This window comes from Enhydra lutris, unplaced genomic scaffold, assembly GCF_002288905.1.
Source record: "Enhydra lutris kenyoni isolate GAN:26980312 unplaced genomic scaffold, ASM228890v2 scaffoldscaffold34, whole genome shotgun sequence".
NCBI classification, from domain to species: Eukaryota; Metazoa; Chordata; class Mammalia; order Carnivora; family Mustelidae; genus Enhydra; species Enhydra lutris.
In genome coordinates, this window is record NW_019154118.1 from 13,012,169 (window position 1) to 13,033,504 (window position 21,336).

The 21,336-nt window shown below is 49.8% G+C and overlaps 1 protein-coding gene across 4 annotated transcripts in view; it reads right to left on the minus strand.

Moving 5' to 3' along the window:
* Positions 1-21,336, minus strand: part of LOC111153957 (sortilin related receptor 1) — a 160,341-nt gene that overhangs the window by 30,595 nt on the left and 108,410 nt on the right. For all 4 annotated transcript variants that reach the window (XM_022513310.1, XM_022513308.1, XM_022513309.1 and 1 more), the window contains exons 24-32: positions 21,031-21,153; positions 18,540-18,659; positions 13,640-13,765; positions 9,190-9,297; positions 7,340-7,471; positions 6,298-6,429; positions 5,531-5,665; positions 4,519-4,674; positions 746-895 (exon numbers count right to left, since the gene is read on the minus strand). In XM_022513310.1, the coding sequence (XP_022369018.1) occupies positions 746-895; positions 4,519-4,674; positions 5,531-5,665; positions 6,298-6,429; positions 7,340-7,471; positions 9,190-9,297; positions 13,640-13,765; positions 18,540-18,659; positions 21,031-21,153 (1,182 nt within the window). The remainder of the gene's footprint in view (positions 1-745; positions 896-4,518; positions 4,675-5,530; positions 5,666-6,297; positions 6,430-7,339; positions 7,472-9,189; positions 9,298-13,639; positions 13,766-18,539; positions 18,660-21,030; positions 21,154-21,336) is intronic.

A 21,336-nucleotide genomic window follows, 5' to 3' on the forward strand; every position in this document is an offset into this window, starting at 1 on the left:
GGGAGGGAGACAAACCATAAGTGACTCTTAATCTCACAAAACAAACTGAGGGTTAATGGGGGGAGGGGAGTTGGGAGGGGAGGGTGGGATTATGGACATTGGGGAGGGTATGTGCTATGGTGAGTGCTGTGAAGTGTGTAAACCTGTCGATTCACAGACCTGTACCCCTGGGGATAAAAATATATTATATATTTATAAAAAATAAAATTAAAAATTAAAAAAAAAATAAATAATTAAAAAAAAAAAAGAATGCCAATTAATCTCACCCAGGAGGAGGATCCTATTTCATTTCCTCTGTTAATTATGTTCAGTGTTCGTCTTACTGTGCAGTTACTTATTTGGCTGAAATGTTCCTACTATGAGTTTGGGAAATGTGGGATCGATCTGCCCTGTTATTCTGAGGTCCCAAAGGTCCATCTGAATTTTACCCTACTCTCTCATTTCCCTCTGTTATTTCAGAGTATTCCACGATAAGAACTTTGAATGTGGCATGATGATAAGATCACAACCTTGTGCAAAAACAAAACAAAAACAAACAAACAAAAACAAGGAAAAACAAAAAACAACTACTAAATAAATATCCCGGGCTGACACTGAAAAGGTGATCTCTGAAGCTGATTTTCCCATCTCTAAAATGGAGATAATCCCCAAGTCCCAAGGTTATTATGAGAAACAAAGCAGGAGTAATGGGGTCTTCTCCTGTTCTCCAGAAATCCTCCCTGAGCAGTGATCGGAAATTACTCACGACAGTTGGCCTCATCCTGGCCATCTTGGCAATCTTGGTGGCCATCACAGCGTTTCCAGTTTGGGATACACTTCTTTGGTTGGCGACATTCGAATTCAAATCGGTCACAGTGCCCATGGTGAGTGGGAACAGAGGCAGCCGTGACATTTGCTGGAAGAAAAGGTTTTGAAAGTTCACTTTTGAGTAGTGAGGGGGCTGGTCAGCAGGAGCAACCAACTCAATGCAGTGGGGAAATTTGGGAAATCACAGCGCTGTTGGAATGGTGATGGGGCCACAGCACTCTTGGAACGGCGACAGGGCCTGGAGGCCACTGTGAGCTCTGGGTAGGGAAGGTGGATCGACCGGACACAGCTGTCTGATTTTGGAAGCTGGGACACAGACAGGGGTAAGTAGGGATCAGAAGAGGCTGGACCCCATCCCGTCACGTCAAAAAGCAAAGAACCTGTAAAATCAGTATCAGAGAATCTTCAAAAAGCTGGAAAATGGTATCTGTGAACTGGCAGAAAAGAGGGAGAAAGGCAGGAAGGGAACAGACCGAAGAGTGTTTGAGCAGCAGAAGATTCCCTATGTGCTTCACTCCTACCCGCCCCCCACACGACGGTCGCCCCAGACATCACCCCTACTGAAGCCTGGAAGCTTGCTACATGGAGGATAAGAAGGGCTGGTTAGACGGGCCCAGTGACCAGCAAGAATGCCATACTGAAGAGAAGGGGTTAAACCCACAGATCGCTAAATGGGAGGATCCTGATCCCCATCCTCCTAAGCTCTGGCAAGGACACCTTTATTCCTTAGGCAGGGGATTGTAAAAATCTTCTCTAGGGAAACTGAGCAGCCTAGGGAACAAATCCTCAGGCAAACCAGATCAAGTTCCCCAGCAACCAGCCTGACCATGAAACTCAAAGCTGACACACCTACCCGTGGGCACAATCTCTTGTGTTTTTGTCCCCACCCTTAAACACAAGCAAGCAACCCAGGATTATCTGGGGAAAACCTTTGACGTGAAAGACAGCAACGAGCACAGACCCTTTCCCTGCAAAAAAGAACATCTGGAGGAAATAGAGACTCTGTAAGAAGAAAACCTTGAACATAAATATCCTTGATATGCTCAGAGGAATATTATTTCTGCATGAAAAAAGGACAGGATGCCATGAAAAAAGAAGAGTACTGGAAAGTCAAAGCTCCTAAAATTAAAACCACGGTAACTGTAATGGAAAACTCGGGAGCAGAGCTGGAAGATAGAGCTGAATCTTCCAGGAAATAGAGGGGGAAAAAAAAGAAATCAATTAAAAAATACAAAGGTGACAGGACCGCAGCAGTGGATCTAATGTATGAATGATGAGAGTTCCAGGAAGAAAGAGAAGCTGCTTGGTTGACAGTGGAGTAACGCCTTCAAAATTCTGAAGGAGAATTATCGACAACCTAGAATTCCAAACCCAGATCAACAACTATCACTCACATCTGAAGACAGAAGAAAACCACTTTCAGAAAAGCAAGACCTCAACGATGCTCCCTACATTCTCTTTCCCAGGGAACCTTCTGGAAAATGTGATCTACCAAAAATTGGGATTAAAAAGAGAGAGAGGGAGAGAGGGAAAGGAAGGATGAGGTAGAGAAATCTGGGATTTAACCAGAATTTCCAAGGGACATCTCCTACGCCTAGAACCCCTCTGCTGAAACAGGGTACATGGGGAAAAGTGGTAAAAAATGAGGTGAGAAAGCCAAGACAAGGCACATCACAGCACTGATGCTTACACACTAAGGGGGCCGCCAGAAGGTTCCAGACTGGGGAAGGCATGATCATGCATCCGTATGCGGCCTCTCAGAAGGTAAACTGTAAAGGGGAGAGGCACAAGGCCCAGAGACCAGTTAGGAGACTCGCAGTGCAGAAACCAGATCCGAGAGCTGGAAACAACCCAAGTTAATTTGCACTGGTGACATACATACAAAAGGAATCACAGAAGCTGAAGGAAAGATGGAAATAGGAATCTGCTCTCTGCATTAAGTAGAATTTGCTAGAGCGTGTTAATACCCTGCTCAGAAGGCTTAACAACCCAAAGGCAATTTTCAGAGGAGAATCCAATCACTAAACAGACAGGTGGTCTTAGGGGGCCAAGGATAGAGATGTAACAATTTTCTTTATAATTTGTTTTAATTTGAGAAGCATTTATAGGACACTATGTGCCTATTACTGTAATAAGTACAGTGGGGGATTCAAAGTAGTGTGTGGCATGATCCCAAAATATGAGGTCCGCATAACCGCTTGGAAAACAAAGATTCCCAGGCTTGAGATGATCAGGCAGCAGCACATGGCAGATCGCAGTGAAGAATCCAAAGGACAACAGGTAGGTATGAGACTGTGAAAGAGATCATGGGGCGCCTGGGTGGCTCAGTGGGTTAAGCCTCTGCCTTCGGCTCAGGTCATGATCTTAGGGTCCTGGGATCGAGTCCCGCATCGGGCTCTCTGCTCAGCGGGGAGCCTGCTTCCTCCTCTCTCTCTGCCTGCCTCTCTGCCTACTTGTGATCTCTCTCTCTCTGTCAAATAAATAAATAAAAATTCTTAAAAAAAAAAAAAAAAAGATCCGTGCCAATGACAGGACTCCGTGAACGTTCCGTGGTGGTCGGCTTGGGAGGACAAGCAGGAGACTCTCAAACTCCAGTGAACCCAGCAGTCACACGGCGAGCTCCTGAGCTCCACGCAGAAATCCTAATTCTGTAATTCTCACAAACACCCCCAAGGGATTCCATTATGGTGGTCTCTGTTCCGTACTTTGATAAACACTGGTGACATATCAAGGTCTCTTTTAGCTACAAAATCCATGCTTCTGTCTGCTGCGATGGACAGTGGGATTCACAGAGGGGGGCAAGTGGGAGGGCAAAGTCAAGGAGGATGGAGATCTCTGATAAGACAGAAACTTTGCTGAGGGAGTATCAACGGAGAAGAAGCAGGTCTGTCCAGACAGGATGAGCAGCCCGGCTTGGCAGATATGCCAAGTAACGGCAGGTAAGGAAGGACCCTGAAAACAGGACTCAAGGGTTGGGATGTCTCTTCTGGACAAGAGAAAACCACTGATGATTTCACACAGTGAAGCAACGGGATGAATTTGTTTTAAAGGAGGAAAATGATCGCTGGCCTAGAAATTTGCTAGGAAAAGGATCTGCAAAGTATAGAGAACAACTGTCTCCTCTCTTACTCTAAGCGCATCTGAAACAGAATCCCGCTCAGGAAAGGACTCAGCACCCTTACTTCTGTTCTGCCTACAGTTAAGGGAAGGCACTAGTCGGGGTCTCTGGGTTGACTCCTGCCTGGGGCAACATGGTTACAGCCCATGCCATCAGATGCCTTTCTGGGTCTGGCCACTAGATGGCAGTGCCTACCCTCCTTTAGCAGGACGGCCGCCAACCAGCCGGCAGGAAAATCAGGCTCTCCCCCTTGAGAGTTTAACACACTGCCAAACACTTCCCCTATAATTCCCATCGTAATTTCCTGCGGAGAAGGAAGCAAAGGTGGCCCAGCCACAGCCAGGGTGGAAAGCAGGGCGGCTGACCTTTTCGTGCAGGAAGATGAGAAGGCAGTTAGAGGAGAGGCGACCCTGCAGCTCTGAGTGCCCCAGGTCTCCCAGCTCTGGGGGTGAGCAGCAGCCCGGGGCCACAGAGCACAGGGTCCCAGAAGGCAGGGGGTGCACTGAGCGTGGCCCCGCTGTGCCCAGGGCGTCCCCCTGGAAGGTTTGCTCCACAAAGGCAGGTGCCACGGGAGCGGGAGGGCCAGCACTCACCAGGCGAGGGGCAGGCTTCCTCATCCGAGCCGTCTGCGCAATCCCGGTACCCGTCGCACACCCAGCTGTCCATCACACACGCCCCGCTGCTGCAGCGGTAGTAATTGGGGAGACACGTGGAGGGCCCGGGAGTGGGCGACGGAAGAATATGTGAATCTGAGCAAAACACAAGCAAACAACAACACGCCAAGTATTACAAGACGCTCAATCTCAGACCGAAATGTGTCCCAGACTTAGCATGGACTTCCCGTTTGAGCTGCCCCTGCCCCGGGGAGGCCAGCGCCAGGCACGATTCGGAATAGCAGCTCATCGAAAAATCATTTATAATGGGGTCTCAGAATAGACAGCAACCTCCTCCCTTTTTTGGAGCAGATTTGCCTAACCCCTATTCTCTGATTTGGGCTAACATTTGAATGAGTTTGCTTTTGCAGGGGCTCAACAGGAGCTCGATACTTTTGCAGGCTGATGGAAGGAAGGTGACTCAACGGGCAGGGTAGATGGGAGAACTCCCACGGAGGCTACGCACTGTGCTGGTTACAACCCCACAGCAGCTCCCCTAAGACCTAGTTGAGAGAGGAGAACACCCAAAAGGAAAGTAATGAGCATGCGGCCCACACCCGTGCTCCTCGGGGGCAACACGGCGCCCGTATCACCTAGAAATCTGATACAAGGCAGATTCTGACTCAGAAGGGGGGCCTGGGGTGGGGTTCGGAAACTGCATTTCTTACAAGCCCCAAGCAGATGTGGACGCTGCTGGTCTGCAGGCCACGCCTGGAGTTGCCGCTTTCCAGAGTACTCACCGTGGCCTACAAAATATGGCATGCGGGCCCCTCGGAACAGGAGAAACCAACCACGCTGCTTTGAAGTGGGAGGGGGTAGAAAAGAACTCAGAGTTATGTCCCCCAAATCTCTGAATTAGCCCGGCACCAAGGAGACCAAATTCAATTCTGGGCGGAAAGGGAGCCCCGTGTGCTGGCGTGTCCTGGTGACAGGCTAACCCAGGACCCCTCACCTCCGCAGTCCCTCTCATCAGACCAGTCGCCACAGTCGTTCTCCCTGTCACATTTCCACCTGTTGGGGATGCAGTGGCCATTCTCACACTGGAACTGGAAGTAGCGGGAGCAGTTCGGGGCTTCTGTGGGGTTTTCTGGGGAGATGAACCACACCATCAGTCAGTTTGCCCTGCACCAGCGTGAACATACATGCCAACCAGACAGACACAGCCTCCTCAAGGCCCAAGTCCCGGGGCAGCCTGCACAATCCTACCAGATCTGGGGAAGGCGGCTTCCTGGACCCAAGCCCGTCTTCCCGGATCCCAACTCAGTGCGTCTCTGAGCCAAGCTTCTGGTTCTTACAAATAATACCCAACTTTTTCATTTTGACCTTTACCAAAGGACTGATGGGACTACAGACTCTAACCCAACGGGGACAATGACTCCGTAAAGCTGTGAAATCTGTAACTTTTAGGGGAGGAGAGGGAAGCACTCTCCAAAAGATTTACCGTAATTCCTCTTCCATATTTCTTAGACATCACGCGAACTTCCCGACGGGGGGAAGAAAAGGAACCAGCATAAACACCCCCAACACCGACTAGAGGCAGGCTGCAGCCTCAAGACTCAACTCCTTACACAGAGTTCGAGAGCTAGCAGGAACCAGCGCTGAGGAAGGAGAAGGCCGAGGCTGCACAGGAGTGGGGCTGAGAACGGCCTCCTTAACCACAGGTGTCAGTCACTGTGACCCGGAGATTAGGGACAAGAGGCCAAAGAGCCAAGATCTTACCACAGCTGGCTTCATCGGAGTAGTCACCGCAGTCATCCATGCCGTCGCATTTCCAAATCAAGCTGATGCACACTCCATTCTGGCACTGGAAACTGAATTCATCACAGACCTTGTGGAACTCGGGGTCTTGGGCTAGATAAGGAACAAGCATCCGTAAATTCCAGGTTACTGCCATACTGAAGAGCTCAACGTGGGACACTGCTTAGAAACAAGAGGAAAAAGCAAACTGTCCTCCACCAACAGACAGGCCGGCTACAGGGTTCCCTGATGGTAAAAACCAGTTGAAATCCTAACCCCCCGTAGCTCAGAAGGTGACTGTATTTGGAAACAGGGTCTTCAAAGAGGTGATTGAGTTCAATGAGGTCATTAGGGTGGGCCCTAATCCAATAGGACTGGTGTCCTTATAAGAAAAGGAAAGCAAGACATGGACAGGCACAGAGGGGACACTGAGGGAGAAAGAAGGCAGCCATCAGCAAGCCAAGGACGGGGAACACAAAAGAACAGATGGTGCCGACATCTTGACCTCAAGCTTGTGGTCTCCAGAACTGCAGGAAAAGGCATTTCTGTTGTTTTAGCCACTTGGGCTGCAGTATTTGGTGATGGCGGCCCAAGCAGACCAGTACGAGTCGCTACCACAGGCAGGGCCGTTTTAGAAGCAGGGCTACAGCAGAGCACGAGACAAAGGCCCTGCTCTCATGAAGTCACATTCCAGCCAGGAGAGACAGGCGATCCACTAAATGCATGGTGTGCCAAGTGGTCACCAGTGCTGGGAAGAACCCCGCAGCCAGGCAAGGGCACTGTAGAGGGACGGGTGCATGGGAAAGGCCAGTCGGAGAAGGGGCTATCTGGGCCAAGACCCTGGTCCTTCCACACCTTCCCCTTATATGGACACCAACCACCAAAGAGCAGTAATTCTGAAGCAACAAAGGTAAGTCTTTCTCAGAAAGGGCCGGACTAGATGGTCAAGCAAGACCCCTGAAGCAGAGCGGCCCAGCCGTTCACAGTGTCGCCGAGGCCTCCGGCCCCTCCCCACCCCACTCACAGCATCCTGCGAACGCCGCGTCCTCGTCGGAGCCGTCGCGACACTGGACGATCCCATCACACACCATGGAGTGGAACAGGCATTGCTGGCGGTTTTTGCACACGAAGTCCATGAAGCGCGTGCACAGGGGCTCTGAAAGGGGTTGGGGGCCGGGAGAAGGCCGTGAGCACCTGGGACTTGGAGGGGGGGGGGAGGGGACTCGCGAGCTCTGAGCAAAGGTGCCCTGGTAGCCACCATTCACTGGGCACATGCTGTGTGCTGAGCCCTGAGCGGCAGCGCCTGACCCGGAAGTTCATCACTGAACTCTTGAGATGAGGGTATGAGGGATTTTGCTGTTCCACTGTCACAGTGAGAACAGAGCGGATGGCAGCATTGAGTATCCAAGAATACCCAGCTCACGGGAGCAGAGCCAACCAAAACTGACAACCAGACCCGCCTGCCGTCAGTGCTCACGATCTCAATCACTCGTCACAGAATACTGGCTCTCTACTACTTTTTCTATAAAGGACAAGAGCTGGGGACTGAATCGTATCCCTAAAAATTCATGTTAAGGCCCTAACCCCCAGGGTAACTGTATTTGGAGACAGGGCCTTTAAAGAGGTAATGAAGGTTAAATGAGGTCATCGGGGGGCCGTGATCCAACATGATCAGGTCCTTCAAGGAAGAGACCCAAGGCACACAGGCACAGACAAAAGGCCATCTAGGACACGGCCAGAAGATGGCCTTTGGACTCAAACTGCGACATCAGCCTGCCCCTGGGTCTCCAGTCTGCCAGCCTGCTCTGAAGATTTGGACTTGCGAGCCCTCATCACTGCAAGAACGGATTCCTGAAAATAAATCTCTCCCTAGAGTACACACATCCTATGGGTTCTACTACTCTAGAGAACGGTGACTGACACGACTAGGGAGCAGATTCTCCAGGGTGTGCGAGTCCTACGGTCTCTGCTACCGACTACACCCCACGGCCGCTCTCGCGTGCAAGCGGTCTGAGATGACCCGTAAACAGGTCATGACCGTATTTAAAGAAAACTTCACGCCCTAGAACAGCGTACACCCAGGCAGGCAGGGATTCCCCCACAGGCCAGCCTGCCGACCCCTGCGTCGTGACCGCGGCTCTCAAGCAGGGCTGTCCATCACCATCCCCTGCAGCCCTTAAAAAAACATCCCAGCGCCCAGGCCACGCTCCAGATGGATTACATCCAGATCTGGGGGTGGGGAGGGGGAATCCAATCACTGTAGACTCACAGAGGAGCACCACTGACCCAAGACAACCTCTGTGAGTCTAGAGGAAACTGGGATAAAAGAATCACCTAGCCAAAAACGTTACCCCAGCAACACTAATAACACCAATGAAGTAGGAGAAGAAAGTGTTCAGTTTAAAACGATGGGTCGACTACTGGAACGTACTGCGACTGAACAACAGCGTTCACCAAGCTATGACCCCACTGCTAACCCCCCACCCCCACCGCTACCTCCCCAGCAGCACCCCTGCTCCTCTTCCCCCAAACCACGGTGCCCTGCCACCATTAGCCTCTCAGAGTCCTGCATGAGCTCTGGTTAAAACCGAACCACCAGTGGGGCGCCTGGGTGACTCAGTGGGTTGTCTGCCTTCAGCTCAGGTCGTGATCTCAGGGTCATGGGATTGAGCCCCACATCGGGCTCTCTGCTCAGTGGGAAGCCTGATCCTCACTCCAACATGCCTGACCCTAAGCCTACTTGTAATCTCTCTCTCTGTCAAATAAATAAATAAAATCTTAGAAAAAAAAAAAAGTTAACCACCAGCACGCACTGAGGAAATGCAACAATTCAGTCCAATATATGTGCTTCCCCGGGGAAGGGAGAGGGCTCACCGCAGTGCTGCTCGTCCGCGCCATCCGAGCAATCCCGCAGGCCGTCGCAGTGCTTGCTGGACGGGATGCACGTGCCATTCGGGCAGCGGAATCCATTGCACTTCTTCTCTGAAATGCAATTCGACAAGGGGAGAAGATGACGGAGAGGAAACAGGCAGCCCCTCACCTGCGTCGTTTGGGTAGAAAGCTGCACCACCCCTAAGGAAGGTGGGGGACTGGTACCCATGGCCACAGGTACCGACATGTGCACACGGAGCCCAGCAATGCCATCATAAACGTGTAGCCTACCCGCACAAGTGAAAAGTAACATAAATACAAGGTTGTTCGCTGCAATGCTCTTTGTAACGCATGGAAAACCATCCACGTGTCCACCCACAGGAACTCTGTAATGCCTTATTGTACACGGAACACGGGGACAGTCATAAAGGCACTGAGGAAGCGCTCTGTAAAAAATGTGTCCTGCGTACACAGTTGTATGAAAAAAAAAAAAGGTACAAAAAACATGCATAGCAGACTATTTGTATAAAAGACAACAAGAAGGGGCGCCTGGGTGGCTCAGTGGGTTAAAGCCTCTGCTTTCGGCTCAGGTCGGGATCCCAGGGTCCTGGGATCAAGCCCCACATTGGGCTCTCTGCTCAGCGGGGAGCCTGCTTCCTCTTCTCTCTCTCTCCCTGCCTCTCTGCCTACTTGTGATCTCTGTCAAATAAATAAATAAAATCTTTAAAAAAAAAGGAGAGAGAACAAGAATACACAGTACATTTAAGTTTGCACATACGCACAAAAATATCCCAAAAGGGTATCCCAAAAATATACCCAAAAGGGTATACAACCATAATTTCCTATGTGGAACAGGGTCAGAATTTGCCAGATGGGGAGAAAAATGTTTACTATACCCCTCCTGATACTTTTTTTCCATTTTGAACCATGAAAATGTGTTATATACTCATGAGTACATATTTTTAAGAAAAGTTTCAGTGATTTAAAAAAAAAAAAAAAGGAGGGGGGATATGAATCCTGATTATACATCCTGGTCTATTAAAGCCTTCATAGAGCACCATCTTAATTCTTCAGGAACGCTAAACCAAAGCCCTTTTGGAGAAAGCCCATCCTAGAAATCTTGAGAATCTCAGGGTTCGCACTTAGTGGACAATTCTTAGCCTGAGGTAACCCTTCCTCCTGAATGCAGAGCTACTGCCCGACGTCAGGCTTCAAAGTAAATTCTAGCAGGTCAGGCATGGCCACTGAGAACCCAACTCTCAGGAGAATGGTTCCAGAAGGGTCAGCTATAAGGCAAGTGTAAGGGCCTGCCCCTCCCCTAGAGGAACTAGCTTGTGGACCCCGGATGTAGGGGCGGGGCAGGCCGGGTGGAGACGTCCAATCGGTGGGGCGCGCGTATATCCACTAGGGTGAATTGGGATTCAATTGGCTGCCTGTGTAGGGGCGGGGCTCAACCACCCCCATAAAGGTTGGTCTGCGAGGCCGTCAAAGGGAGAAGGAGAGCTGTCAGGGGAAGAAGGAAGAAGAAGAAGCAGAAGAAGAGTCGGCAGGAGCAAAAGAAGAGCTGTAACAGCTCTTGTAAGAGCTATAAGCACCGCCGGCGGCCCCGAGCCGCCGGCGGTCCAGACACCAGCAGTTCGGCCGCCGGCAGCCCCGAGCCACCTGCGGCCCTGCCGCCAGCAGCCCCGAGCCGCCAGCGGTCCAGACGCCAGCAGTCCCAAGACGCCAGCGGCCCCGAGACACCTGCAGCTCCCAGACGCCTGCGGCCCTGAGACACCAGCGGCCCCGACGCCAGCGGCCCCACCCACACACCGCGACCCTCGGCAGCGGCGCCGCAGGGAACGGCCTAGACGGCAGCAATCTCGCCGGGAACCCTGAGCCGCTGCCTCGCCGCAGCTGTGTCATTCCGGGGAGTGGCTTCGTCTGGGAAGAGGCCTCCTCCGTGAGCGGCCCTGCGGGAGCAGCACCATCAGGGAAGAGGCTTCCTCCAGAGCGGCCTCGCTGGAGCAGCCTTGTCTGGGGAGCGGCCTCGCCAGAGCAGCCTTGTCAGAGTGGCGTCATGGGGAGCAGAGTCTGTGTCAACTGTGTTGTTGTCCTTGTCATTGTCGCTGTCGTCATCGCCTCTTTGTCATTGGGAGCCGCCTCGTCCGGGAGCGGCTTCCTCCAGAGTGGCCTCTTCTTGGGAGCAGCCCTGTCCAGGGAGCGACCTCACCAGCAGCGGCCTTCTTGGGAGTGGCCTCTTCTTGGGAGCGGCTCCAACCGGGGAGCGGCCTCATTTGCGGAGCAGCCTCGTCCGGAGCGGCCTTCTTGGGAGTGACCTTGCCGGAATCATCGTCGTCGTCTTTTCGTAAGAGACAGCCCTGACCGGTCAGTTTGATTTTTGATGCTTGGCGTGAAATAAAGCTTTGTTTGATTTTCGCTTTATATCAGTCTCGTCCCTTTGATCACGGACCCTAACAGCAAGAAAATGTGTTTTCACCCCATAAAAAGTCATCATGGAAGAGGAAATTACTCAAAGGACATCAAACAGAAAATAGTAAATGAGTACCTGAGTTGGGGAAATATCTAATGTCTCTAAGAATAACAGCTTTTTAAAAAAAAGTATAAAATTAAAATTATACGAGACAAACTCCTGTTCATTTAATCAGTGGAAACAGCTAAAAAAATAAAATGCGAGCTCAAGGGAGACTTGGGGAAACAGACACGACGCTACTGGTAGAGACACTTTGGGTATCACTGCTTGGACACGCAGTCTGGGGACACTTCATGAGAATCACTGAGGTCCATCAGGACCGCTGACCCAGCAATGCCATACTGAGGAACATGTCCTAGGAAGGATCGTCAAGGAAATATAAGCCTTTGTTTCCAAAGAAATGGATTAATTTGACGACGCATGATAGCATAAAACTAAAAACACTCAAATGCCTGACCAGGAAGCAACTACGTGAGCCAGAGAAAAACGAAGTAAGATGTGTCTGCCATGAAAATGCTGAGTCTAGAAAAACAGAGATTGAGGCAAACATCTTTAAGACGCTGACATGAGAGCAATAGGGTGTACAACATGCTGACAAAGCCTACAATCCCACGAAGATCTGGAAATACGGTGTAAGTAACAGGAAATACATACCGGTCTCTGACCCTGGCTACTGGCACAGAGCTCTTGAAACCCTTGTCATTCTGTAGGAGACAGAAGTGTCTCATGTTCTAATGGGGCAAATCTGGGTGGACTCCTGCACAGCTTTTGGATAGGGGCTGGTCACCAGAAAAGTCATGCCATGATTAGAGGCTTGGAACTTTGAACCCCACCCCGGATCCTCCAGGAAGGGGCGAGGGATGGAGACTGGGGTAATGATCAGCCAGAGCCAGGCGATAAAGTCACTATAAAAATCTTAAAAGTTTGGGGCTCAGAGAGCCTCCAGGTTGTTGACCTCAGAGATGCTGGGAGAGCGGCAGGTCTGGAGAAGGCACGGAAGCCCCACAATGCCTCCCCATACCTTGCCCTACCCATCTCCTCCATAGGAACGTTCATTCTATCCTCTACCACATCCTTTTCTAACAAACGAGGAGACGTGTTTCCCTAAGTTCTGTGAGACATTCTAGTAAATCACTGAACCCAAGAAAGGGGACCTGGATGTACAGGTGGTCAGTCAGAGGGACGGGTGACAACTCGAGGTTGGTGACCAGCATGTGAGTTGGGAACAGTGCTGGGGACCGCGCCCTCCTCCTGTGAGAGAGACGCCATCCAAGGAAGATGGCGTAAGGACTGCGTTAGCTGGAGGACCCCCAGCTGGTGCTGAAGGATTACGTGGTGTGGAAAACACACGGTGGCCACAAAGTGTTGGAAGTACTAAGCGAGCAGAGGAGAAACACGAGGATTCTCTTCCTACAGACGTTAGAGAAAAGGGGTAACGAGAGAGGACCCTAAAGATATTTGGCATAAAGCAGAATTTTACAAATCGTGTTTGTGTGGCAGCTACTTTGTGAAGGTAAATGACCACCTCAGAGTTCTCTCTGAAATCGGTTATGCTGAAAGAGTCCTGCCTTTGGGGCGGTGAGCCATTTTCCCACAGGACCGTGACAGAGGACTCTGAGTCATAACACATGCCACTGATACAGAAATAGTTGGTTAATTTCCACGGAACCCTGGTCATATCTGTAGGTGGTGACGGCGTTTAGCACTCTGGGTGCGTGAACTGGTTTCCGTTTCTTCGTTTCAAAGTTGTTAGGGAAAGGCAATGAGGCACGACAGCCTGCCTGCCAGTGAGGACAACACTACACACCCCCTCGACACCCTATAGCAGAGCCACAGAGAACCGTGAGGGCACCTCTGGTTGTCTGCGTGGACCCGGGCGCAGGAGAACAGTACCCCAATCCCCGGCCCATCTGCTGCCTGTCTTCTGGGACGGCAGATACGAGGGATGCCCCCGGAAGAGGCCAAAGCAAGGGCATTTACCACAGTTCACTGGGTCCTCATCGGAACCATCCTGGCAATCCATGTCACCGTCGCATGCCCACCGCTGGGGGATACAGTGTCCGTTGTGGCACTGGAAGTTGGAGGCCTCGCAGGTGTGATAGATGGCTGTCAGCAAGAGAGAGGAGAGAAAGAGTCAATGCCGCCCTCACCCCGCTCCCCCACCAACTGCCAAGGAGCTGACCAGAGAGAGACGGCGCTGGGTGATACGGGCGGGAAAGCCTGGAGTGCCAGAGTTCCTCCCTGGCCAGGAGCTAGGCACCTGGGTTGCCCTGAGGGCAGCAGAGTACAGCCTCCTGATCAAGGAAATCCCTTGACTGTGTGAGTCTGTGAAGTTACACAAGCTTAGACACATAGGTTTAAAAAGAATCATTCATGTTTCGCCACCACCTACGACGTGAGGGTTAGTCCCCATTCACAGATAAGAAATAGCCTTAGAGGGGCGCCGGGGTGGCTCCGTTGGTGAAGCGTCTGCCCTGGGCTCAGGGCGTGATCTCAGAGTCCTGGGATCGAGCCCCAAGTGAGGCTCTCTGCTCAGTGGGGAGCCTGCTTCTCCCTCTGCCTCTCCCCCTACTCTTGTGTTCTCTCTCACACTCTCTCTCAAATAAAGAAAATCAGTTTTTTAAAAAATGAAAAAAAAAAAAAAGAAATAGGCTTTAGAGAGATTAAGAAACTTGCCCACATTTGCAAAGATAATTAAATAAGGACGCTGGCCCCCTCTAAGTCCAAAGCCTGTGTGGCTCCTGGTCTGCTCTGTCTTGCAGGTTTATCTTCTCTCATCAACCCACTCACTCATCCAGATTCTGTGCGACAAGGAGAGGTGGTGTGGGCCCCAGAGACCTGCTCTAGACCTGGTCCAGCTACTCTTTGGGGGCCTCAATTTCATGATCTATATTGACATATAAGGACCCTTGTAAGCTCGGACAGGCTGTGATCTTATAATTCTCAATAAATGACCCAATTTGAAATGTGGAAAACCTCAGATCCAGAGAGCACGGAAGACTTATCCAAACTCACACAGGAAGGTCCCAGAACCTCCTCGCCTTATCTAACTCTCTCGACCGTCGGGAGGGACGTCCCCCAGCTTACGACATATGGTGTCTGCTACAATCGTTAGAAGAAAAAGACACAAGTGAAACAGTGCCATTGTTACAAACCGACAGCCTTCTTTGCATACATGGGCTGAGGCCACCTGGAAGTCCTTTAGAAACGTCTCAAAACCCTGGTGAAAGACTAGTTCAAACACAGAGTAACTGTTTCAAATCCAACCAGCACTACTGTCCGTCGGATTTCCCCTTCCTCTGCTAAAACAGAAAGCTGTTTGTGTCTGCTCGTGGCTGAATGGAAGCCAGGTCTGGCCTTGTTTACCACTGACATAAAATAATACAACCAAGAGGGATGGGCTGTTAGCTTAACTGTGTGAACAGGATGTCTTTGCAACAGACGAGGCAGAACCAACAAAAGTGGGTTACTGAGTGCATACTACAGTTATTTAATGTGATCAAGATGGTTGGCAATTGTTACTCAAGGATTAGCAAAATTGGCTTCCAATGCCCTCTAGAATTTCTACTGAATTTGAGGCTATTTTGTGCAGCAGTCTGAAATGCAAAGAAAGTGATTTTTCAAACCACTTTAAAACAAGTGGTGGTCCATTACCTGCTGTCTTCTCATCTCTCTGAAGATCAAGGCTATAGGTGTAGCGTGCAAACAGGTCTAGAGGAAGTTTCGATATTTTACAACCTTTGGCACTTGGAATCCACTAAACATCTTTTTAAAATATACTTCTATCTCTGATAAGAGGACTATGGGTATGTTGCACGGTACGTGAGTTTTTGTACTAGTAACAGCCACTGCCTGGAAGACTTCTGACCTATTGGTTTTACAAGTCTGACCGCCCTTGAAAATACTCCTCAGCAAAGCCTTGCTCATGTTCATAAAATATACTGTCGCCTAAACTCACTACCCCGGTGAGCTACTTGTTATTATTCAGCTTATGCCTTTCCCTTTTAATTGAAAACAATTTCGGAGTGCTGATGGAGTTTCCAAATGACCATTCTGGGAGGCACATCTGAGATCTCCAAATATCTATCACCGAAGCTGAGCTCAGAAAGACTAATCAGTTTGGTAAAATTTCATTTAAGTGGCCTGTTATGAATGGGATTCTTAACAGTCTCTTTTCCTGAATTTTCCCATCTTCTGAGTAACTTACTAGCTCTCTGACATGGAGTGTCTTAATTACCGTAATACATGTTCAATTACCACCTTTTTCTTTTAATTACAAAGAGGGAAGAGACGGACTTTAATACAGACTAAAGAATGGGGGGAGAAAAATAAGAATCCTCCATGTGGCAGTAATCATTGTAACTGGATGGGCTAATGGGGTAAATGACCATGAAATTAGAGGGTCGGGTTTCTAATAGAGGCCATTATCCTACACCTAACTCTCTGACTGGGACAGATCTTCCTTGACTCAACAAGACCCTCTGGAAAACTTGATCAGAAGCATTAACCAAATACAAGTGGGACAGAAGAGATGAATGAATTCACATGGTAAGAAAGCGCTACCACGTTCATTTCCAAGGGCTGGACCATGAAGAAGCAAATGGGCAGAGAGAAAATGCAACTATCGATTCAACCTGAAGGATGAATGACACAGAAGGAATAACATAAAGCATAAAGAAGGGGCCTTGAAAAATAAAAGGCAGACTTTGAAAAAGAACCAGATGGAAATTCTGGATACAAAAAATATAGTCGTGGAAATAAGCATAGCTCAGGGGATGTGTGGAACAGCCCATTAGATTCAGCTAGAAAGAGAATTGTTGAACTGGAAGAGAAGACTGAGGAAGTAACTCAGATGCGAGCACAGCCTCATGAAGAGGTGGCAAATACAAAACCAGGAAGCATGAATGACAGAAGGACCCAGCCCGACAGACCCCTGAGAGTAAGCCACCTGAAGACGAGACCAGAGAAAATAGCAAATAGAGTTGAAAAGAGCCTGTCTGTGATTCCCCAGAATTGGTGAAAAACAAATCTTCAGCCTCTAGAAAGAAAACAAGACTCGAGCAGGCTGAATAAAGATCATTTCGCTGAAGGAAGTCAAAACGCCTAACGAGAACAAACAAACAGATACCTGGGGAGAAAACGATTGATTGAACAAGATCACCTGCCGGGAGAATTCAAATCAACACAGAAGAGGCCGGAAGGAAAGAGAATAGTTCCATCAGAACATTTAAAGGCAGGGCGCCTGGGTGGCTCAATGGGTTAAAGCCTCTGCCTTCAGCTGGGGTCATGATCTCAGGGTCCTGGGATCGAGCCCCACATCGGGCTCTCTGCTCAGCGAGGAGCCTGCTTCCTCCTCTCTCTCTGCCTGCCTCTCTGCCTACTTGTGATCTCTATCTGTCCAATAAATAAAATCTTTAAAATAAAATCTTTGAAAAAAAAACATTTAAAGGAAAATTACTACAAACCGAGAAACCCAGATCCATCGAAATTCAGGATTGAGAGCGAAATAAAGACACGTTTATGGAAACAAAATCTTGAAAGAGCTTACTATTCATGGACTCCTGTTGCAAGAAACAGAGAAAGATGGACCCGGGAGGGAGATGTCAGGTACAAGAAGTAAAGGTAAATGGTTAATAAAATATAATAACAGTGATGAATGTTAGTGTTCTTAAAATGTACAGCTAAAATACAAAGTATTTTTGGAGTCTGTTCTCAAGTCCCTGCAGGTCTAGGGGAGGGCAACGTTACCACACAAAGACACACAGGGTGTCTTGAGCGTAACTGCTGAAAGAACAGAAATCAAAATGTTTAAGCTCAAAATCCATGCAGGGAGGTGGGGAGAAGGGAATAAAGAAAACTCAGTCCCCAGAAAACCAAAAGCAGGACAGAGAAGAACAAAGACCATACACGCGAGCGGAGGCCAACAGGAAGTCTGCTGACCTGGACTGATCTTCTCTGGCTTTGCAGGTGACTTGGGTGATCAGATCAGGAAAGGAGGGGACACGCCACATATCCTAAGAAGCTCACAGCTGACCGCCAATTATTTTGAGATGATGGGGAAGGAAAATCGTCTTTAATAGATCTGGAAGAACAGTCACTGGAAAAAGGGAACAGGGGAGGCGCAAGCACTTTACATTTTCCCCAGACAGCCCTGTCAAAAAAATAAATAAATAAGATAAAAATCGGAGAGAAAATCAGGAATCTTGGACAAACCCTCCCACAGACAGGAGTTGAAAATTCATCCCAGAGGAGCAGCACATGCTGCTGAAACACACACAACTGACTAATGTGGTTATGCTAACAAGGTGTTCAATCATTTTGCAATTTACTAAACTGAAATGCCCAAGTGCACCCCTCTAATTTATTAACCAATTACCCACCCAGGCCCAACATTTCCAAACAGCACTCCGTGGTTCCTGGGCTGACAGCAGTTCCTTTATGGACCCTGGCTTTTCTTCCACCTGCAGGCCATTTGGAGAGAAGCCTCTTCCCGAAGTCCTTCGAGAAGCGGAGGTGCAGACACTGAGACTGCCCCAGAAAGGACAAGGGGGGCAAGTTTAGGTTAAGTTCATAAGGGGATAAAACTGGGTAACATCACAGATCATCCTGTGGGATGATATGGCATTTGAGATCCATTTACTCCTGAAGGTCATAGAAGGTCACTTCAAAACGAAAATGAACTCAGAGAAATAGCTGTGTAAACCACATGCAGCTGGCTGATGGCTAGCTGAAATGGCTAGCTAAGAAATGGCTAAAGGGGTCTATTTCTTAGAGCCTCGGCTCTACGATTGCGTAGGGCTGCCGGGCTAAGCAGCACACACACACATACACACACACAAACACACACAGGTGCTATGAAGGGAGAGCAGAAAATACTGACCGGTACAGTTGGCTTCATCAGACCAGTCCCTGCAGTCGTTGTCCCCATCGCACACCCAGGACGAGCGGATGCACATCCCAGAGCTGCAGCTGTACTCGTCACTCTGGCACTGGTGCATTTCTGCGGGAGGGAGCACAAACACAGAGCTGGGAGGACAAATGCTTACTCAGAAACCCATCTCAAACCGAGCTCAGGTGTCGGCGTCCCTAAGGGCCAGAGATGCATGCATTATCCATCACTAATTATCCAGAGACAGCGTGGATCGTAACCGGGGGCGCCAGCCTATCGAGGACAGACTCCAGGTGGGCTGAGATACCGACACCCTCACATTTTTTTAAAGAGTTTATTTATTTATTTATTTATTTATTTGAGAGCCAGAGAGTGCCAGCAGAGGGAGAGGGTGAAGATAGAGGGAGAGGGAAAATCTCAAGTAGACTCCAGGCTGAACGTGGAGCTCGATGCAGGGCTTGATCCCAGGACCCCAAGATCACAGCCTGAGCTGAAATCAAGAGTGTCAGACGCTGAACCGACTGAGCTATCCAGGTGCCCCTGACACCCTCACATCCTTGCCATTGGCTGCCTCCAGGCCACAAACAGCATTATCCATGCACCTCAGGGCACTTCACAAATACTGTCTAAGCTTGCTACAAGGGGAAGGTTAGGAGGCAATGCTCCAGTTACCCAGAAAGTAGAATCCTCAACAATTCTCAAGAAACAGAAGCTTCTAGAGACAGAGCCTGTGGTTTCAGAAAAGAAGTTATGAGAACAAGGGAGCCGATCAGTTTGAGATGCTCAGATTGGGGAAAGTGAAGATAAGTGCTGAGCTCCCAACATAGAGGAAACTGGGGCCCTTCTGCGGGCAGAGCTCCAGGGACGCTGGCTGGCTGGCTCTCTCTAGAAAGGTGGGGTCCTGAGGCAAATGAAGCCACGCAGCCTGCCCAAGACCTGCAAGTGGGCTCCACCGGCAACATCTTCCTAGACCCTGGGAATCTCAGTCAAATGGAACTGTAAAAGGGGTAGCCAAGCCTGGAGCCCAGGGTGGCTCTCCGAGTTGAGTCGTTTGGGTTGATGGTGAAGTTGGAAATTCAGATATTGGTGGGGAAACAGTCTGGAGACTTATGAGGACCTGGCTCTGAGGATATCCGGGACTGAGACCCTGGGATGGATTTGGGAGATATTAGCACAAACAGACTGTGAACAAGGAATCTGATGCTGGACTCTCCTTCCTACGAAGCTGTGCCCTTCAACCCTGTGCAGGAGCTAAGGAGGGAATGGGAGGAACGCAGAGAAAACAGCACTGAATCCCAAAGACTCCCTTCCAGAACTTTCTATCTTTACAAAGATGAGGGAGAATGAGGGGACCCCCATACACACAAAATTCCTCTAAGAGCCAGCCAAAGGGCATTTCCCTTGCCCCCCTCATTTCAGTCCCTGGGGTCAAACGACCTGCTGGGGAAAAGGCAGGTCCCTTCCGTAAACATGTGCACGGAAGGTGCGCAACCTGACCCGTGGGTGGGCAGGGAGAGCCACGAACTCATCACGCTGTCTGGGTTGGCGTCTGGCCCTGTTCTCACTTCCCCTTCTCAGTCAGGACTCCTTCGGTCTGGTGCGCTGCGAGCACCGCAGGAGGTTTCCTCCTTGGACGGCCAGCAACACTGAGTGTGGTACCAGAGCCACTCCTGACAACAGGCCTTCCGCACTGGACAGGGCCAGGTGCGGCAGCGAGGAGGGGGGAACCACAGGCTCCGGGTCCATATCCTGACACAAACCAAGAGTGTCACCTTGAGTAAGTCCCCTCAGTCATTTAATTGGAAATCAAGAGGGCTGAGCTAGAGAACCCCAATCACTCCTGGCAATTCCAACACACTATTTTTCTAAACATAAAAATTTCCATTCAGAAAACAGATGTTCAAACAATGTTTGTACCATCTGCTGGCTTCCAACAGTTTACTGAATTAGACTGGTTTAAAAAACAAAAAACACAACGTTCGCAAAGGTATAAATCTGTGTCTTCAGGAGGCTAATCTCATAGCCACCCAGACATGGGCCAAGTCTGTGCCGCATAGAGCTGTTATTAACTGTCTGTATTTAGTCAGAAATCTCCCTATCTCATCATGGTCACACAGCTGGGTATCAGAAACCCTGATGGGGGCGACTGGGTGGCTGTGGGTTAAGCGTCCAACTACTGGTTTCGGTTCAGATCATGATATCGGGGTCCTGGGATGGAGCCCTGCTTTGGGCTCTGTGCTCAGCAAGGAACCTACTTAGGATTCTCGTGTGTTCTCTCTCTCCCTCTGCCCCTCCCCTCTCCTGCGTCTCCCCTCCCCCCACCACCTGCGCACACAAGTGCATTCTCTCCCTCAAAGAAAGAAAGAAAGAAAAAAAAACCAGGACACTTCCAGAAAGCCTCCATCTGCAGCGCACAAAAGCCCCATGAGCAAGGGTGCTGCTCCACTCAGGAGTGGGGTTCCTGGACATCATGTCCCCTTACCACAGTGACTTTCATCGCTGTTGTCGCCACAGTCGTCCTCAAGGTCACATTTGTAGGAGAGTGGGATGCAGGTCCCAGACTCCTGGCAGCGGAACTGGGTGTCCAGATCACAGACGGTAGTCGCTACAAGGGAAGAGACAACATACTCGTGAGGGACAATTTATTCCCTGGCCAACACCGCCTCCCCCACCCCCGTGGAAAACGAATTGAAACAGAGAAGGAAGCAGACCTGAATTAGAGCAACAGACCACAAAAAAAAAAAAAAAAAAAAATCAGTCCCGTGAGAACCTGACATTTACAAGCAAG